The 15,456-nt window shown below is 35.4% G+C and overlaps 1 protein-coding gene across 1 annotated transcript in view; it reads left to right on the forward strand.

Annotated features, from left to right (window-relative positions):
- Positions 1-15,456, forward strand: part of CPS1 (carbamoyl-phosphate synthase 1) — a 127,500-nt gene that overhangs the window by 39,811 nt on the left and 72,233 nt on the right. Inside the window, exons 10-18 of the mRNA XM_027051699.2 lie at positions 54-192; positions 818-895; positions 2,732-2,830; positions 4,461-4,556; positions 7,599-7,788; positions 8,785-8,942; positions 10,465-10,593; positions 13,171-13,315; positions 14,784-14,994. Of these exons, the coding sequence (XP_026907500.1) occupies positions 54-192; positions 818-895; positions 2,732-2,830; positions 4,461-4,556; positions 7,599-7,788; positions 8,785-8,942; positions 10,465-10,593; positions 13,171-13,315; positions 14,784-14,994 (1,245 nt within the window). The remainder of the gene's footprint in view (positions 1-53; positions 193-817; positions 896-2,731; positions 2,831-4,460; positions 4,557-7,598; positions 7,789-8,784; positions 8,943-10,464; positions 10,594-13,170; positions 13,316-14,783; positions 14,995-15,456) is intronic.

Here is a 15,456-nt window from a genome sequence, read left to right on the forward strand (position 1 = left end):
ATTCTTCTCTTCACTTTTCCTTTTCCTTATTCTTTCTCCCCTTTTCCCTCCAGAGGGCAGAATCAGCCTGTTTTGAATATCACAAACAGACAGGCTTTCATTACTGCTCAGAATCATGGCTATGCCCTGGACAACACCCTTCCTGCTGGCTGGAAACCACTTTTTGTGAATGTCAACGATCAAACCAATGAGGTAGGGCCCTCAATAAACCTGTTCAGTTGGCAATGAGTGATGCTGGGCTTTTAATACTCTGTTATACACATACCTTGTCTATGTGGGCTTTTTTTGATGTGTGTGTGTGTATAAGAACTCCTCTTATAGGTTATTTCCCATGGCCCTCTGCTTTTTAAAAAGTCATTTCTGTCTTATTCTCTCATCAGTTGACTCATTAAGATCCACTCTTTGCGTGGTTAATCAGTGACTGTCTTTCACATCGATGGCTAACAGGCATTTGGTGGAGATCTGTTTGGACCTAGTCCATATGGGTCTCTGGGACTCACTTAGCTCTGAAGTAGCCTTTGAGAAGACCCTCGGAGAAGTAACTTAGGAGTTGGAGATAAGAAGATTTGAGTTTATTCTGAGACCCTGGGGAGGAGGGCCCAAAGGCTATAGACCAAATCAGTTGTTTTTATTGAGGGGACCACATTTGGTTGAGTCTTCGTTGGCCTGTTTTTATTATGGTTGTTAGCTGCTAGAATGTCTTTAAGCATTTAACTTAGTGTTTTTATTTGGACTTTATTGTCCGCTAAGTAGTACACAGTCCTGGTTAACATTCATGGTTACAGAAGGAATTTCTTCCTATTTCTTATTCCTTTAGGGGATTATGCATGAAAGCAAACCCTTCTTTGGTGTGCAATTCCACCCAGAGGTCAGCCCAGGCCCAACAGACACTGAGGTATGTCAGAAAATAAGACCTATTGTACACTTAGTCTTTTTTAAAATCAGAAATGTATTAATGTGAAAACTTGGGAAACAAAAATAGTCAGCCCAGGTGATCTTGGGTAAGAATATTTTCAAGAAGAATACTTTGATAACACACACATTGTATTAAAATTTCCCCATGAATATCATGGAGGAAATTTCTATCTTCTTTAAAATTTAAAGTGGGAAAACCCTTACGAAACCTGATGTGATGCTATTTTTACTTAAATCATTATCATTCTAATATATTTAGTTCTGAAATTTACAATGGTTGTACTATGCAAATGAATTCCCTCTTGCTCTCTTGTTCTCATAACTGAAATGAAATTTTAATCCCCCATCTGTGACTTCACAAAAATCCCTATGGCAACTGGTTGTATAGCCAGGAAGGGAGAATAAACAGCATACTCCCTCAGGGGTATGAGGGAGCGGAGAGGGCGTGCATGCACATATATGTGAGTCAGATGGCTTAAGAAGAGAACCACAAGGAATGCTTAGAAGAATTTTGTTTTTAATTTAAATATTTTTATTTTTGTGTGTGACTTTTTGGTTCAGTGTTCAAAGTCATCTTTCCAAACACAAGCTTCTGGTGACACTCACAAAAGTCTGGAAAGTCTGGTGTGACTTCCTCCCCCACACTCTAAGGCCTCCACTAGTCATGCTGACAGTTCTTCCTTGTCGGCAGATATTCTCAGAAAAGGCACCTAGGTAAAATGAAGAGAATCAGAATTTTCCCTCTGTAAAGTCTGCTTTCAGATATTTGTGAATTGCCTTTTCAGATATTTATGCTTTTTATTTTTTAATATTATCAGGAAATAATGATTTAAAAACAATGTTTTTAATGTTTATTTATTTTTGAGAGAGAGAGAGAGTGCAAGCAGGGGAGGGTCAGAGAGAGAGGGAGACACAGAATCTGAAGCAGGCTCCAGGCTCTGGGCTGTCAGCACAGAGCCCGACACAGGGCTCGAACTCACAGACTGTGAGATCATGACCTGAGCTGAAGTTGGACGCTTAACCCACTGAACCACCCAGGCATCCCAGGAAATAATGATTCTTAATAGCCCAAATCAGTATACCATTACCTACCCATGATGAAAAACATAAGGAAAATTTGGTGACATACACTATTGCCTAATGCATGGTGAATACTGTTTTCTTTTTATTTAAAATTTAAATATTTTGCCTATATTAGTACATCAGATTAGGAACATTGAAATTAAGGCATGCAACATTCAGTAGTACTTAATCCTTTTTCTTTGTGCTGCCAAAGCTACCAAATGAATATTTTTGTTGAAATTTGTCATGTCTAGTGAAACAATGGAAGTAAATTCATTGGTAAAGCTAAGAATAAACTTTAGAGATATTTTTAGAGTGGATAGAAATTTTCAAAATCCAGTTATTTTGAACTTTAGGACATATATGCAATATAGCTTTAATTTCTTTTGTATAACTGGAGTTTTATTTAGAAGAAAACATTTAGAAGAAAACAACCCCTAATTAAGGGGATGAAAACTTGACATTCTCAGAAGGCATTATCTGAAATGTTCACTGTCTGCTGAAAACTTTCTTCTGATGGGATTTGAAGTGAGCAATTAGAAATGTTTATTTGATCTAATTCTTATAATAGTAAATATTTAGTCTGCCAATTTTGGCAGAAAAACAAAAACCAAATAGTGCATATGAATACTTACCCTAAAAAAATAGTATCTGTTACTTACCTGAAGTTCAAATTTAACTGGCCATACTATGTTTTATCTAGTAACCTGATGAGTTTTGCAGCTTCTAACTTGTTGGTTCTATTTTTTTCTAGTACCTGTTTGATTCTTTTTTCTCACTGGTAAAAAAAGGGAAAGGTACCACAATCACATCGGTTCTGCCAAAGCCAGCACTGGTTGCCTCTCGAGTGGAGGTCAGTATATGCGGGCTTCTTTTTGGTTTATGTATTTTTTATTTTCTCTATCATATGATAATTTTTTTAAGTGAATGATGTTAACCATTTTAATGTCTATAAGAGATGATTAGTGATATGGTAATTACTCACCATTTTAGCATCTAATTATTTTGCCTGTTCTTGATGGAATTTTCCTGTTTTGATATAAAATCTTTTACAGTTTACTTCTAGAAAATTTGTAATACAATAATTTAATAAAGAATAGGCTTTTAGTTTCAAATTTGACACATTTTTTATTACTTAATAAACTATAGTCTTATGTATGCTTGAGATACAGTTCAGATTACAGAATCATTATTGATGATAGAACATTTTTTGTTTCAATGAGAAGAGTTATTATTCAATAGAATAATACTATTTTACCTCTAAAAAGCAAATGGATAAGGATTACTATAGCACAAGACTTGAATCCTTATTTATTTAAATACATATGTTAGTATGTTAAGGTTTCTACCCATTTCCTTCATAGTTAAACCACACACATACCCACATCATTATTATATAAAATTTAGAAGAGTGTATATGTATTTTCAAGTATATATATACGTATTGATTTTTTTTATAAATAAAAATAATTGAATTATATGTTTTCATAAAATGATAATTTGAGTTGGATGCTCTGTTTTAAGGATTTCCATGGCAGCCTCTTTGCCTGAGATGGAAAGATTGGAGGTAATTTACCCACTCAATGTGGAATAAAATGGTGGGTTCTTAGTAGCCAAAGAAAGCAATGTACTTACAGTATAGTGTTTTTCTCAGAATATCAACTCATGTTCTTCAGACGTGTATCTTTTTGTTAATGGTGAGGAAAAAGACACAGGTTGGGATTCCACAGTGTCTTCGCATGTAGCAGGCATCCAATAAATATTTGTTGAGGCAAACCAATTTTCCCAAGTCCTTGTCTTTTGCAGTGAGCAGGAGTATCTTTCTTCTCTGAAGGGTTTGGCACTTGTGGCTCAAAACTAAGCAGTATCATTATTTCCTTGGAGTCACATAACAGTCTGTAGAAGTTCAGTATGTTGCCAAGATATGAGCTTTATCTTATTGCATTATCTTTAAATATTTCTGGCACTGAACTGTACAGGCAAAAATGTGAATATGCAGGTGTATCCATGTCCCCTTGCCTTCTATGTTTTCATTTGTCCATTAGGGAGAGCCCAGGTCTCCTTTGTCCAGAAGGAAACCAAGGAATATTGAATGGAATACATTTAAATTTTAGGGAGATTCTTATCATATATGTGTGTGTGTGTGTGTGTGTGTGTGTGTGTATTTAAATATATACATATATATTTAAATATATATTTATGTAATTATTTTTAGGTACTTATATATCTTTGAATAAAATGTAGACCTCTTCTCACAATTTTTCACTTAAATGAAAAAAGCTTCATGAACTTTGGAAATTGCTTTGAAATTAGAAATGTTTAAATTTTTAGTCTTTTTCCTCACATATTACATATTTTTCAAAATATTATACTTTAAATCACCATGTAAACTTAGACAATATAGTTTGAGTTCTCCACTCTTGAAAATGCCTATTTCCCCCATCTTCCTAATCAAAGCAATGTCATTTTCTTACTGCTTACAGGTCTCCAAAGTCCTTATCCTAGGATCAGGAGGTCTATCCATTGGTCAGGCAGGTGAATTTGACTACTCAGGATCACAAGCCGTAAAAGCCATGAAGGTGAGAGATCTTTGTAAGAATTAATATACTCCTTTAATGGGTCCAATTAGTATTTTATAATTTAGATTTATGACACTACCTCCTTTCAAGGTCACTATAATTGATATCCTTAACTATTCCTTACACATCTTACATTAAAGAAACTTTGATCACAGGCAAAAATTTTAACCTTCTTAAACTTTTTCACGCCTGCAAATCAAGAACTTTGGCATGATCTCCAAAATTATCTATGTTACCACCTATTTATACTGAAAGCATAAAAAGCCACATTTACAGATGTTGCTCATTGTTTTTGAGGCAGTGAGCTTTTAAAATATACTTGTGTTTTGTGTGAAAGAGGGAATTTGGGCTCTAAGATATTTTGAATGCTCTACAGGATGCTTCAGGCATCTATGGTTGAAATGGCAAGATCCAGTTGAGAGAGCAAAGGCATCAGTGCCTTTTGTCCAAGCTATAGATGTCGCTAGGGGACCCAATTATCTGTCGCTAGGGGACCCAATTTCCCCATCTGTGACTTGGGCTGGATGACCGACCAGAATGATTTGTCATACGTTTACATGAAAAAGGATTTGATGCTCAGATGCTTACATGAAAAAGGATTTGATGCTCACGTTGGGAAGAACACCCTTCCTGTTTCTTCAAAGTCTTTCAAGATCTCCCCAACTCTTTGTCATAGCAAACTAAACCTTTAGAAAACATTCACTGTACTTGTATTTCTATTAAGGAGCTAATCTGGTGTCTCTTTGGTGTCCTCATTTCCTTGGATATCCCTATTTTGGTGCTAATCAGCCATCCAGTGGCCATGTGAGCTCTTCTGTGACTTTGCCTCTGGCTTTGCAGTATAAATCTGTTCACCAGAGACCTGGCTAGGAGAAAGCAACGCATTGAAGGTGATGGGAAACTAGGGCAACAAACACAGAAAAATAATTGGCCAGAATTTTTCTTTTTGTTTTATTCAATATTCTGTAGATGAAGATTTTCACCTGACAGATGTCTGTTGAAGAAAACAGAATGCAGTCCCCAATTACCTTACTCTTCTTCCCATTTGTTTTTATTTTTTAATATTCTTCTCCATACATGCATAGGTGTATACACTCACATGCACATGTGTTTTTTGTGCACATTTTCAAGGACTACTTTACTTTATTGTAGTACGATTCAATTTCTCTACGATTTCTCTACGATTCAATAATTAGAGGATGTCCAATGGTTTAGATTGGTTAGAAAACAATGTAAGTACATTCAGGGCTTGTAAATACATTTAATTAGCATACTTTTAAATCCTATTTGGTAGTTTTATAAAGGACTAGTATTTTCATAGCTTGTATTTTTTTTACGTGCTTTACATCCATTAGGTGAAGTTATACATTTTAACTGAAGAATAGGCATTATTAGATAAAGTGTTGTGATTAAGAAGTTAGTAGAAATGAATTCATGAACTAAATATTTTAAAATAATCAGATGATGCATATATTATAACCAGAACTATATTAGAAAAAAGTTAGAAAATTTATTAAAATAGTTTGAAATTATGTCTAAGTTTTAAAATGTATAAACACTCATCACAGTCATTTATGGAACTTTACCTATGTAATTTGATTTACAAAAGTAGCTATATTCCTTGTATAGGAAAATAGCTATATTCCTTGTACAGGAAAATACTTAAGTCTGTCGGTGCTTTTCTTCAGTAGTTAGACCTTCTGTAAGTTCTATTGATGACATGTTCTCAGTTTAGACTTAATTATTTAAGTTCCAACCCATATTTTAAATGCATTTGCTTATTTGTGTGTATTTGTTCAAAAAAATTAATCATGCTTTTTTAAAATCACTCTCTTAAACTCTTGAGAGATGACTCATATTGAGGAAAGGGCATAGAACTTGAATCATAAGACTTGGATTAGAGCCCTACTTTTGCCATTTATCAGGTCTTTAGTAAGTCATTTAACCTTATTGAATGTCAATTTTTTCATCTGTGAGGTAGAAATTTCTCTTGTAGTCTGGGTATAAAAATCAAATAAATTAATAAAAAAGTAGATTATAAGTTTTAAGGCATCATTTGAATTTAAAGTCATATGAAATATATTTAATATTTTATTCAGATTCTCCCCCAAGGACATGTAGGGCTTTCAAGGATGATTTTTATACTTTCATCTGAATATTTTGTTGATGTTTTAGGAGTGTTCAAAATTTACATGGTAATAGGTAAAATAATAAGAGCCATATGGCCATATTTTATAATAATTATTTTGCTAAGTGTCACACTCATCCTGGTTTATAAAGCTATTATCCTTCATAGCTTACATGAAGAATTATTTCTGAGGTATCTGCAGATGTGAGGCATAAGATAGGGCTATGAATACCTTTACACACACACACACACACACACACACACACACACACACAGAAATTTTTATTTTATTTTATTTTTTGCCATTTGGTCATTTTCTATTAATATAACATGTATACACAGTGTATAATGCTTTTTGTTGAAGCACTAGGGCAGGCATTAAAATATAAAAAGATGGAATTCAGCAGAAGGCTCCTGATGCTTCCAGCAAGGGAGCACATCATCCTGCATTTTAAAAGTACATTCCGTGTTGGTCTCTGACCAACATTGCAAAGGGAGGCTTCTTTGATGTTGCCTGTGGTTCTATTTTATAGTTTACTAATTTCAAAGTTTTTAAGATATTTTCTTTAGTCTTTTAAGGTCAATTGAGCTATAAAGTTCAGCAGTATTTGTAGACCTCTAGTTAAATTCTATAGACGTTATCTTAAGTTTTGCCTGATGCCTCTAGTGGCAAGGAATTCAGGGTGAACCACATAGGGCAGCCAGTTCTTTTTGGATAGTTTTGTTTTCAAGCAATTTTTTCCTTCCTTTCACCAAACGTTAGTCTTTCTTTTTCTTCCTAGTCCTATTACTGATCTCTGCAGCCCACAGAATGACCTATAAGTTTTGCCTCCCAATACAAACCGTTTGTTTGAGTATGGTCTTTCTCTTCTTTAGACTATATGTTCAGATTCTGTGTCCTTTGGTTTTTTCAGGAAGAAAATGTCAAAACTGTCTTGATGAACCCAAACATTGCATCGGTGCAGACCAACGAGGTGGGCTTAAAGCAAGCAGATACTGTCTACTTTCTCCCCATCACCCCTCAGTTTGTCACAGAGGTCATCAAGGCGGAGCGGCCAGATGGGTTAATTCTAGGCATGGGTGGCCAGACAGCTCTGAACTGTGGTGAGTTCTTTTTGGCTTAACTGCAGAGTTTCAGCCCAGGTACTTCTGTGTAATATTTTTTGTTTGAATCCATCTAACAATTATGCTCTGTGTGTTCATAAAAGCCTTTCTTTCTTTAATGTGTGAGGAAGCCATTAGCAAACAGCCACCTGAAAATGTCATGTGATAAATATTACTGGTTTATTTCACAGAACAGCTAAGATACAAAAAGAAACCTTTTACTTGAATGCTCTGGGGCGGCGAAGTGAGGTCTCCCTCCTCCATTTCAGGAATTTGCTTTTCTGTGTTACCAGCGAAACACTGAGAACTACCATGAATAAAAAATGAGAATTAACATTGATTAAATGCTTTGTGCTCTTATGTGTTGGCCCTGTAGCATTTGGCTTTCACATATATTTTCATGATAACACAGTTTAGTCTCTCTGCAATCCCTTCATGCATCTGGTGAGTCCAATACTCTGTCCTTTTTACAGTGCTTCAAATCTTTGGAACTAGATAATGAATGAGAATCTCATTAGCTAGTTGGGGTAAGCAGTTGGTGATGTAATTTATAAGTCAAATATAAAAATCTTAGCTTAAGTTAAGTGGCACGCAAATGGAAACACTATTTTGATTATTTTTAACCCATATAGAGATCCACATCACTGGGATTATTTAAATAAGAGAATCTCAATATAGGAATGGATCATAGAAAGAATGGAAATATACTAAAATCTAGAAGTTCACTGTATCCTATGATTTTGATTAATAAGAATAATAGAAATCATGTGGAGAAGGTGGTAATATAAGTAATAATACCACCAGCAAAATATTTTGCTAGAATGTCTTCAGAATTTCTTTCAATTTTTTTTTTTTTTAAGTACAATTTTATTGTAGACTGTGGTGGCTTTGGAGTTCATTTTAAGGTTAAAAAAAAAAAGTTGTATTCAGGTATCTGTTAAGAAAGACATAAGAGTTTGAGATTCTAAAAATTGATTATATTTGGTTCTTCCATAGGAGTGGAACTATTCAAGAGAGGTGTACTCAAGGAGTATGGCGTGAAAGTCCTGGGGACCTCGGTTGAATCCATTATGGCCACAGAAGACAGGCAGCTGTTCTCGGACAAACTAAATGAAATTAATGAAAAGATTGCTCCAAGCTTTGCAGTGGAATCGGTAAGGAATCTTTGTCCTGGAGAAACAAGGCCATTATTTGTCTTACATTTATAGGGAGAGTTATTTGTCATGCCTGAAAATAATAGCTAAATTATTATATATGCATATAATTTCTTCCAGAAATGTGTTAGTATCTCAGAGACTTTTTGTATTAATTACAGCCTTCCATGCTACAGTATTTGGGAGAGGTATTCATATTTTATGAAAAGGGAAGCAAAAGCCCAGAGATGAAGTGGTTTATCAGTGGTTGAAGTGCCACTGAATATCAGATCTCCTGAATTAAATAAAACAAAGAACCATGTAAACTTACAATGCCAAAGTGATTTTTACTTTCTTTCTGGGACCAGTCACACATCTTGTAGATGGGAATGACCTGCAAATGGGAAATGATTGGATTGAAATTTTCTTGTTAGAATGGAATAAACATTTAAAAATGAAATTATCTAGAAAAAAGCCATTGGATCTAATCAATAAGATTCATGACTGAAAAACTTGTAGACTAGGTGTTTGGAGAGGATAAATTGTTTTGTGTTTTTGTTAATCACTTTCTATCATAGCCTGTGCTTATTGATAGGCTATTATGAGGCACCAACATAAATTTGGCTTGATATATATATCTGTTTTTTGTCCCTGACTTTATTCCTGATTTCAGGCATATATATTCAATAAAGTTGGGGTTCTGGAGGCAGTTTTTGATGCAACTTCCCTATTGCAAAAATAGGCAAATCTTGAGGGAAAAGGGCAACTATTTCCGGGACGACGGAAAATGGGCTGTGTGGTTTTTAAGAAAAGAATGCTCACAAGTACATACAATGTTTCAGAGCTGTCAGTCAGGAATAGTCCCGGGATAACTCTGCTGAACATTTGGAAAGCTCCTGCCATACATTTATTCTTTCATTGCCAGATTTAATTATGTCCTTGCTTCCTCAGGATGCGAAACAGGCATATGGGAAAGGTGTAATTACACTCCCATTGGTAGTGTAATAATATTCCATGACAGAAAAATATAGCCACCATATGTTGTATTCTGTAAGTTAAAAAAAAAAAAATCTACGCTTCTGGGACTATTCTCTGACTGAACTTGAAAAATGAAAACTCATTCTATATAGTATTCCTAATGGCCTATTGCAAGAATACCAAGTTAGTTTCAGCAGTAGAAATCCTTGTATCATGAAGAGATGAAGGCTTTTAAACTGAATTTAAAGATTCAATATGGCTCCCATTCTCAAATTAACGATGATTTCAGCTTCAGCCATTGTTTTATTTTTTATATGGCAAAATAAAATTTACAACAGAAAGATGAAAGAAAAACTTTCAGTGAGTATGAAAAAAAATCCTAGAATTTTACTTAAAATTTGTAAAACAACACTTGTTCTTCAGAATGAAATGAAGCAATAATACAACATTTCTATAATGATTCTTCCCAAATAAACTGATTTATCTCAAATGCTAGACTCTGTTGGTGTGGTCTTTTCTGCTAGTGTGGTCAGCTTTTCAAACTTTGAGTTTTCCTCATTGACAGATTGAGGATGCCCTGAAAGCAGCAGACACCATCGGCTATCCAGTGATGATCCGTTCTGCCTATGCTCTGGGTGGGTTAGGCTCAGGCATCTGTCCTAATAAGGAGACATTACTGGACCTCAGCACAAAGGTATGTGTTTTCACAGACCAAATTCTTATCAATCAAGAAAACTGATTTGATAAACCCTTTCAGTTAGAGAAGGTTATGTAGATGAGAAATGACCTTTTCTCTATTAAAACCACCATCATGGGGCGCCTGGGTGGCGCAGTCGGTTAAGCGTCCGACTTCAGCCAGGTCACGATCTCGCGGTCCGTGAGTTCGAGCCCCGCGTCGGGCTCTGGGCTGATGGCTTAGAGCCTGGAGCCTGTTTCCGATTCTGTGTCTCCCTCTCTCTCTGCCCCTCCCCTGTTCATGCTCTGTCTCTCTCTGTCCCCAAAATAAATAAAAACGTTGAAAAAAAATTAAAAAAAAATAAATAAAACCACCGTCATGTTTTCTGTAAGTGTTATCCAACAGACCTTACCTTTGTAAGGGAAATGCAGTGCAGTTATTGACATTGGAGCACAGCATTAGCCAGATTTCTTGGTGAGCTCTCGACGTTCTTGCTAGAACTGTTTTCTTTCCTGCTTATGTATGCTTCTTTTTATTAGATAAGGAGTTTTTTTGTTGGTTGTGTGTACTCTCTTCTCACTGAATAGAATGATGCCTAGTGATATGGGGTCTCAATAATTTCTTGCTGAATGAATGAGTGCGTGTGCAGTCAAGAGACCCATGTAACTTACATGATGGTCATGGAAGTGAATCTGACAGAATTATAAGAGCTATTTCGGGGAATGCTGAGTAAATACCAAGCACAGCTTGTATCTATCATTACTTACTTTTTAGAGAGAAACAAAATGAGGCCCTTGAGTTGTTGACATAGGATTTTGAGAACAGATAAATAAAATTAAATATATTTAGATAACTATAATGACAAACTTACATGTCAACAAGTTGGATTTAGTGTTTCTAAAGTTGCCAAAAGAAATAAAAAAGGACAATATATCAATATCAGTATTTCTTGTTTCCATTCTAGACTTATGAATCATATATTTAAAGAAAAGACAGGTTTATAGAAGTAATTTTTTTCTAGAATATTAGATGTTTCCAATATTTTTAGTATTAGTAATCTCATTATTACTCCCAGTAGTGACAATGTGTACTTATTCTTTATTAAGAATATATATTTTACAGTATAAAAAAATTCTGAACACTGAATTGTTTAAAAACATTTACAATGAAAGCAATTTGGGGATGGGATAAATTTTAATGATTTACAATTCCTCTGAAATAATCAGTAGGGCATTGAGTGTTTTTCTTTTGTTGAAAACCTAGCTTTTCCCTTGAAAATAGTTACTTTGTATCATTATTTCCTAAGCTACCCCTTATTCTCTTGATATTATGTTTACCACCTTCAGAAGCTGCAGTAACTCATCTAGGTCTTAGTCTTTTGCACAAAATCTGAGGCTGGAAAGAAAGAAGTTGAGGCAACTTCTCGTTTGATCTCAGTTGTCCTTGTGTCCAAACATCCAGCCTAGTCTATTAGAATGCAAAAAGCTTTCCGAAATTCTACCCTTTGTTTCACAGATTTCCTCTTTTAGCATGCAATCCTAATGACAAATTAATCATTATTAAATTGTTAATGCTGGTTACAGAGTTTCCTAACCACTTTGAAAACCTCATCATAGGCAGCTGTGGGGACAAATGTGTTACATTTTCCATTGCACATGGTGAATCCTATAGTGTTGACTGAAGTTAAACAAATAGTGTTGAGACACATTAAAGAAAAACTAACATTGAGTTATTATTTCATTATACTGCCTGCTAATAATTTGAAAAAATCCACAGTACTTTCTCTGGTTACTTTCTCTTCCTTTCTCACTGCTATTACAAATCAAAAATATTATGAGACAAAGGGACATTTCTGTCTTGGATTTTCAGCCACCAAATGTCCTAAGGTCAAAGACTTCCTCTTTCATATTTTGGGTTCAGTATGCTACCCACCAGTGCATACTCAGTAAATATGAAATGATAATTATACTAATTCATATCTGTTTAATCAGGCATACATGATATATGACTCAGGGTATTTAAGCACTTAGGCGGTGATTAACCATAATAATAGTTGCATATGATTCTTCTAATTCCCAAGTTTCGTATGCCATCTTGGCTAACTGTTTACAACCATCATTATCTCCTTTCTTCTCCTCATCAACGTCAACTGACTTTTATTGTGTATGTCACTGTACAAAGCACTCTCAGCTATTTTAGAGAAAACCAGTCTTTAGACTTATTTTTCCATATTTATTCGCACTTATCACATTTTCTGGTTTCACAGAAGCCTTGCTGCTGAAATAATTCCATTTCCCTCTGCCTGATTGCTCAATTATTTTCTCTTTTTCCTAAATTAGTTTGATTTAATGTCATATCAGCACTTTGAATGGCAAGCCTCAATAATGTAAATCAAGCATATTCACTGCAGGATGCTATTCCTAGTACCTCACTGATTTTCTGACACATTGTGCCTTCTGGAGCACTGAGGAGGATGGAGACTAGGCTTCAGACCATGATGCTGACCGGGATTCAGGCCAGGGCACTGTGCCAAATATCCATGTTTAAACTAGAACCTTTCCTTACTCTTTGATACCTTGTGTCACCAACTTCCAGGCCTTTGCTATGACCAACCAGATTCTGGTGGAGAGGTCAGTGACAGGTTGGAAAGAAATAGAATATGAAGTGGTCCGAGACGCCGATGACAATTGTGTCACTGTCTGTAACATGGAAAATGTTGATGCCATGGGTGTTCATACAGGTAGGCAAAGAATCTTCAAGAATAATAGTAATGCCTGCATTCACGCTTCTGATGACCCATAGCCACTTTTATTGAGTTCTTTTCATTAAACTACTATTCTTAGCTGACTGACTAGTGATAATATTTTACACAAAATAGTATTTCACAATATTGAAAATAATCTCACGTTGATCTCATGTTTGATCTTCACAAAAACACTGTGAAATAAGTCAGGTATTATCCTGATTTCATTTGAGGAAGAAGTCAAATATAAACAATGTAGTGATGGTAAAATATGTAAGACTTGGTGTTGAGAAGTAAGAAATGAGGTTAAGACAGCTTAAATCACATGAGGGTACTAGTTACCAAGTGAATGAGAAAATAGCCACAAGTAATAGAAAAAGGTGAAATAGTTTTTTTTTTTTTTAGGAAGAGAAACTAGTTAGACAAGAGGACAAAAATTATGACTTAGGGTTCAGAAATGTTAGCTATGAGGCATGGGTGGAGTTCTCAAGAAGAGGGTTGATGATGTGGAGCTGGAATTCAAGAAAGGGGAATAGAAATAAAAAAGCTGATATAAAATCATTGGCAGGCATTGGTGTGAAGGAAATAATTGAAGCTGGAAGCTTCAATAGACTAAGTATTCAAGGACATAGGCATAGAAAGAAAGACAATAGGTTCAAGGACTGAACTTAGGAACTGTTTAGATTTACAGTGCAGGAGTAAGAGGAAGGGTTAGTGTTTAAGAAAAATAAGGGAGTGATAGAAAGAAAACAAGTAAGTCAATACAAGAAAATATTTTATAGAAGAGCTTTGGTTTTGGTTATATCAAATGCTATGAAAGGTCAAGAATTAGGATTTTAATGTGGGGTTTTGAATATCCGAGAAGACAGTTTTAATGCAAAGTTGGTTATGGGACTCATATTGATAAGAATTATATGGCAATGAGAGAGATGATGACTTGGGAAACTTTAAAGAAGTTTAGTCATGTAAAAAATGAGAGAGATGTTCTTGTGATTAATAATGTAGGGGGACAGGCTTCTTGAGCCAGTAGAATGTTTGTGGGCAGAAGGATTGGAGACTAAAGATTAAGAGATCGAAGATGCAAGGGCTATGACTAGAGAGGAGTAAGACAATGGGAAGGGATGAGATGTGGAAAACAGATGAATGAGTCTGGGTGAAGAGGAGATGATGTTTGTAGAAGGGAGAACTTGAGAGAGAGAGAGATTTTGAGATGAAGAGAAGAAATTGAAGAAGTTAATGTGAATCTGGTAAGTAGATGACTGAAGCCTTGATAGCTAAATGAACTTGGGAAAGGTTAGAGGGGTTTCTGTAAATAATGTGTTGGAGCAATGCACTGCCTTGAGACAATTATTTTCCCCACAAACCCTTAGACTAAACTGTGTCTTGTATTACACAAATAGATTAAGTCACTAAAGTTAGTTATTTAGATAAGCTACCAAATAACACGTGTTGCTTGGACGTACAGGTGATTCGGTTGTCGTAGCCCCTGCCCAGACCCTCTCCAATGCAGAGTTTCAGATGTTGAGACGTACTTCAATCAATGTTGTTCGCCACCTGGGCATTGTGGGTGAATGCAACATTCAATTTGCCCTTCATCCTACCTCAATGGAATACTGCATCATTGAAGTGAATGCCAGACTGTCTCGAAGCTCTGCCCTGGCCTCAAAGGCCACTGGGTAAGATCAGAATGATTGACCATGTGTTTGCAGATCCTTCACAGATAGTTTTGGAAAACTGACAGCTAGTGGAAGACTGTGCTACGTTTATAAGCTATAGTCCCCATTTCTGTATGCTGGCTGCAAATCATTTAGGACCCTAAGGACATGGTTATTAATGAGCTTGCTGCCAGATTGAAGCAAATGATATTGCTTGCTGGCTTTGTTTGCTGGCTAATCATAAACTAATCAAAATCTGGGTGGTCAAAGCAGGCTGCGAAAAATCTGCTTCCTAATTGCACTTTGCAGATATTGTTAAAAAGTGAAAATTAATTCTTAAATTTAGGCCTCAACTGGTTTCCTTCAGGTGTACAGTAAATATCAGGTACATAGTATAGTTTGCTTGATTCAAATATTCAAGAAATTATTTTATGTTAGCAAAATCCACAGGATCAAACATCGCAAGGTTTTTCTATAGATAAA

The sequence above is a fragment of the Acinonyx jubatus genome, chromosome C1 (genome assembly GCF_027475565.1).
Source record: "Acinonyx jubatus isolate Ajub_Pintada_27869175 chromosome C1, VMU_Ajub_asm_v1.0, whole genome shotgun sequence".
Classification (NCBI taxonomy): Eukaryota; Metazoa; Chordata; class Mammalia; order Carnivora; family Felidae; genus Acinonyx; species Acinonyx jubatus.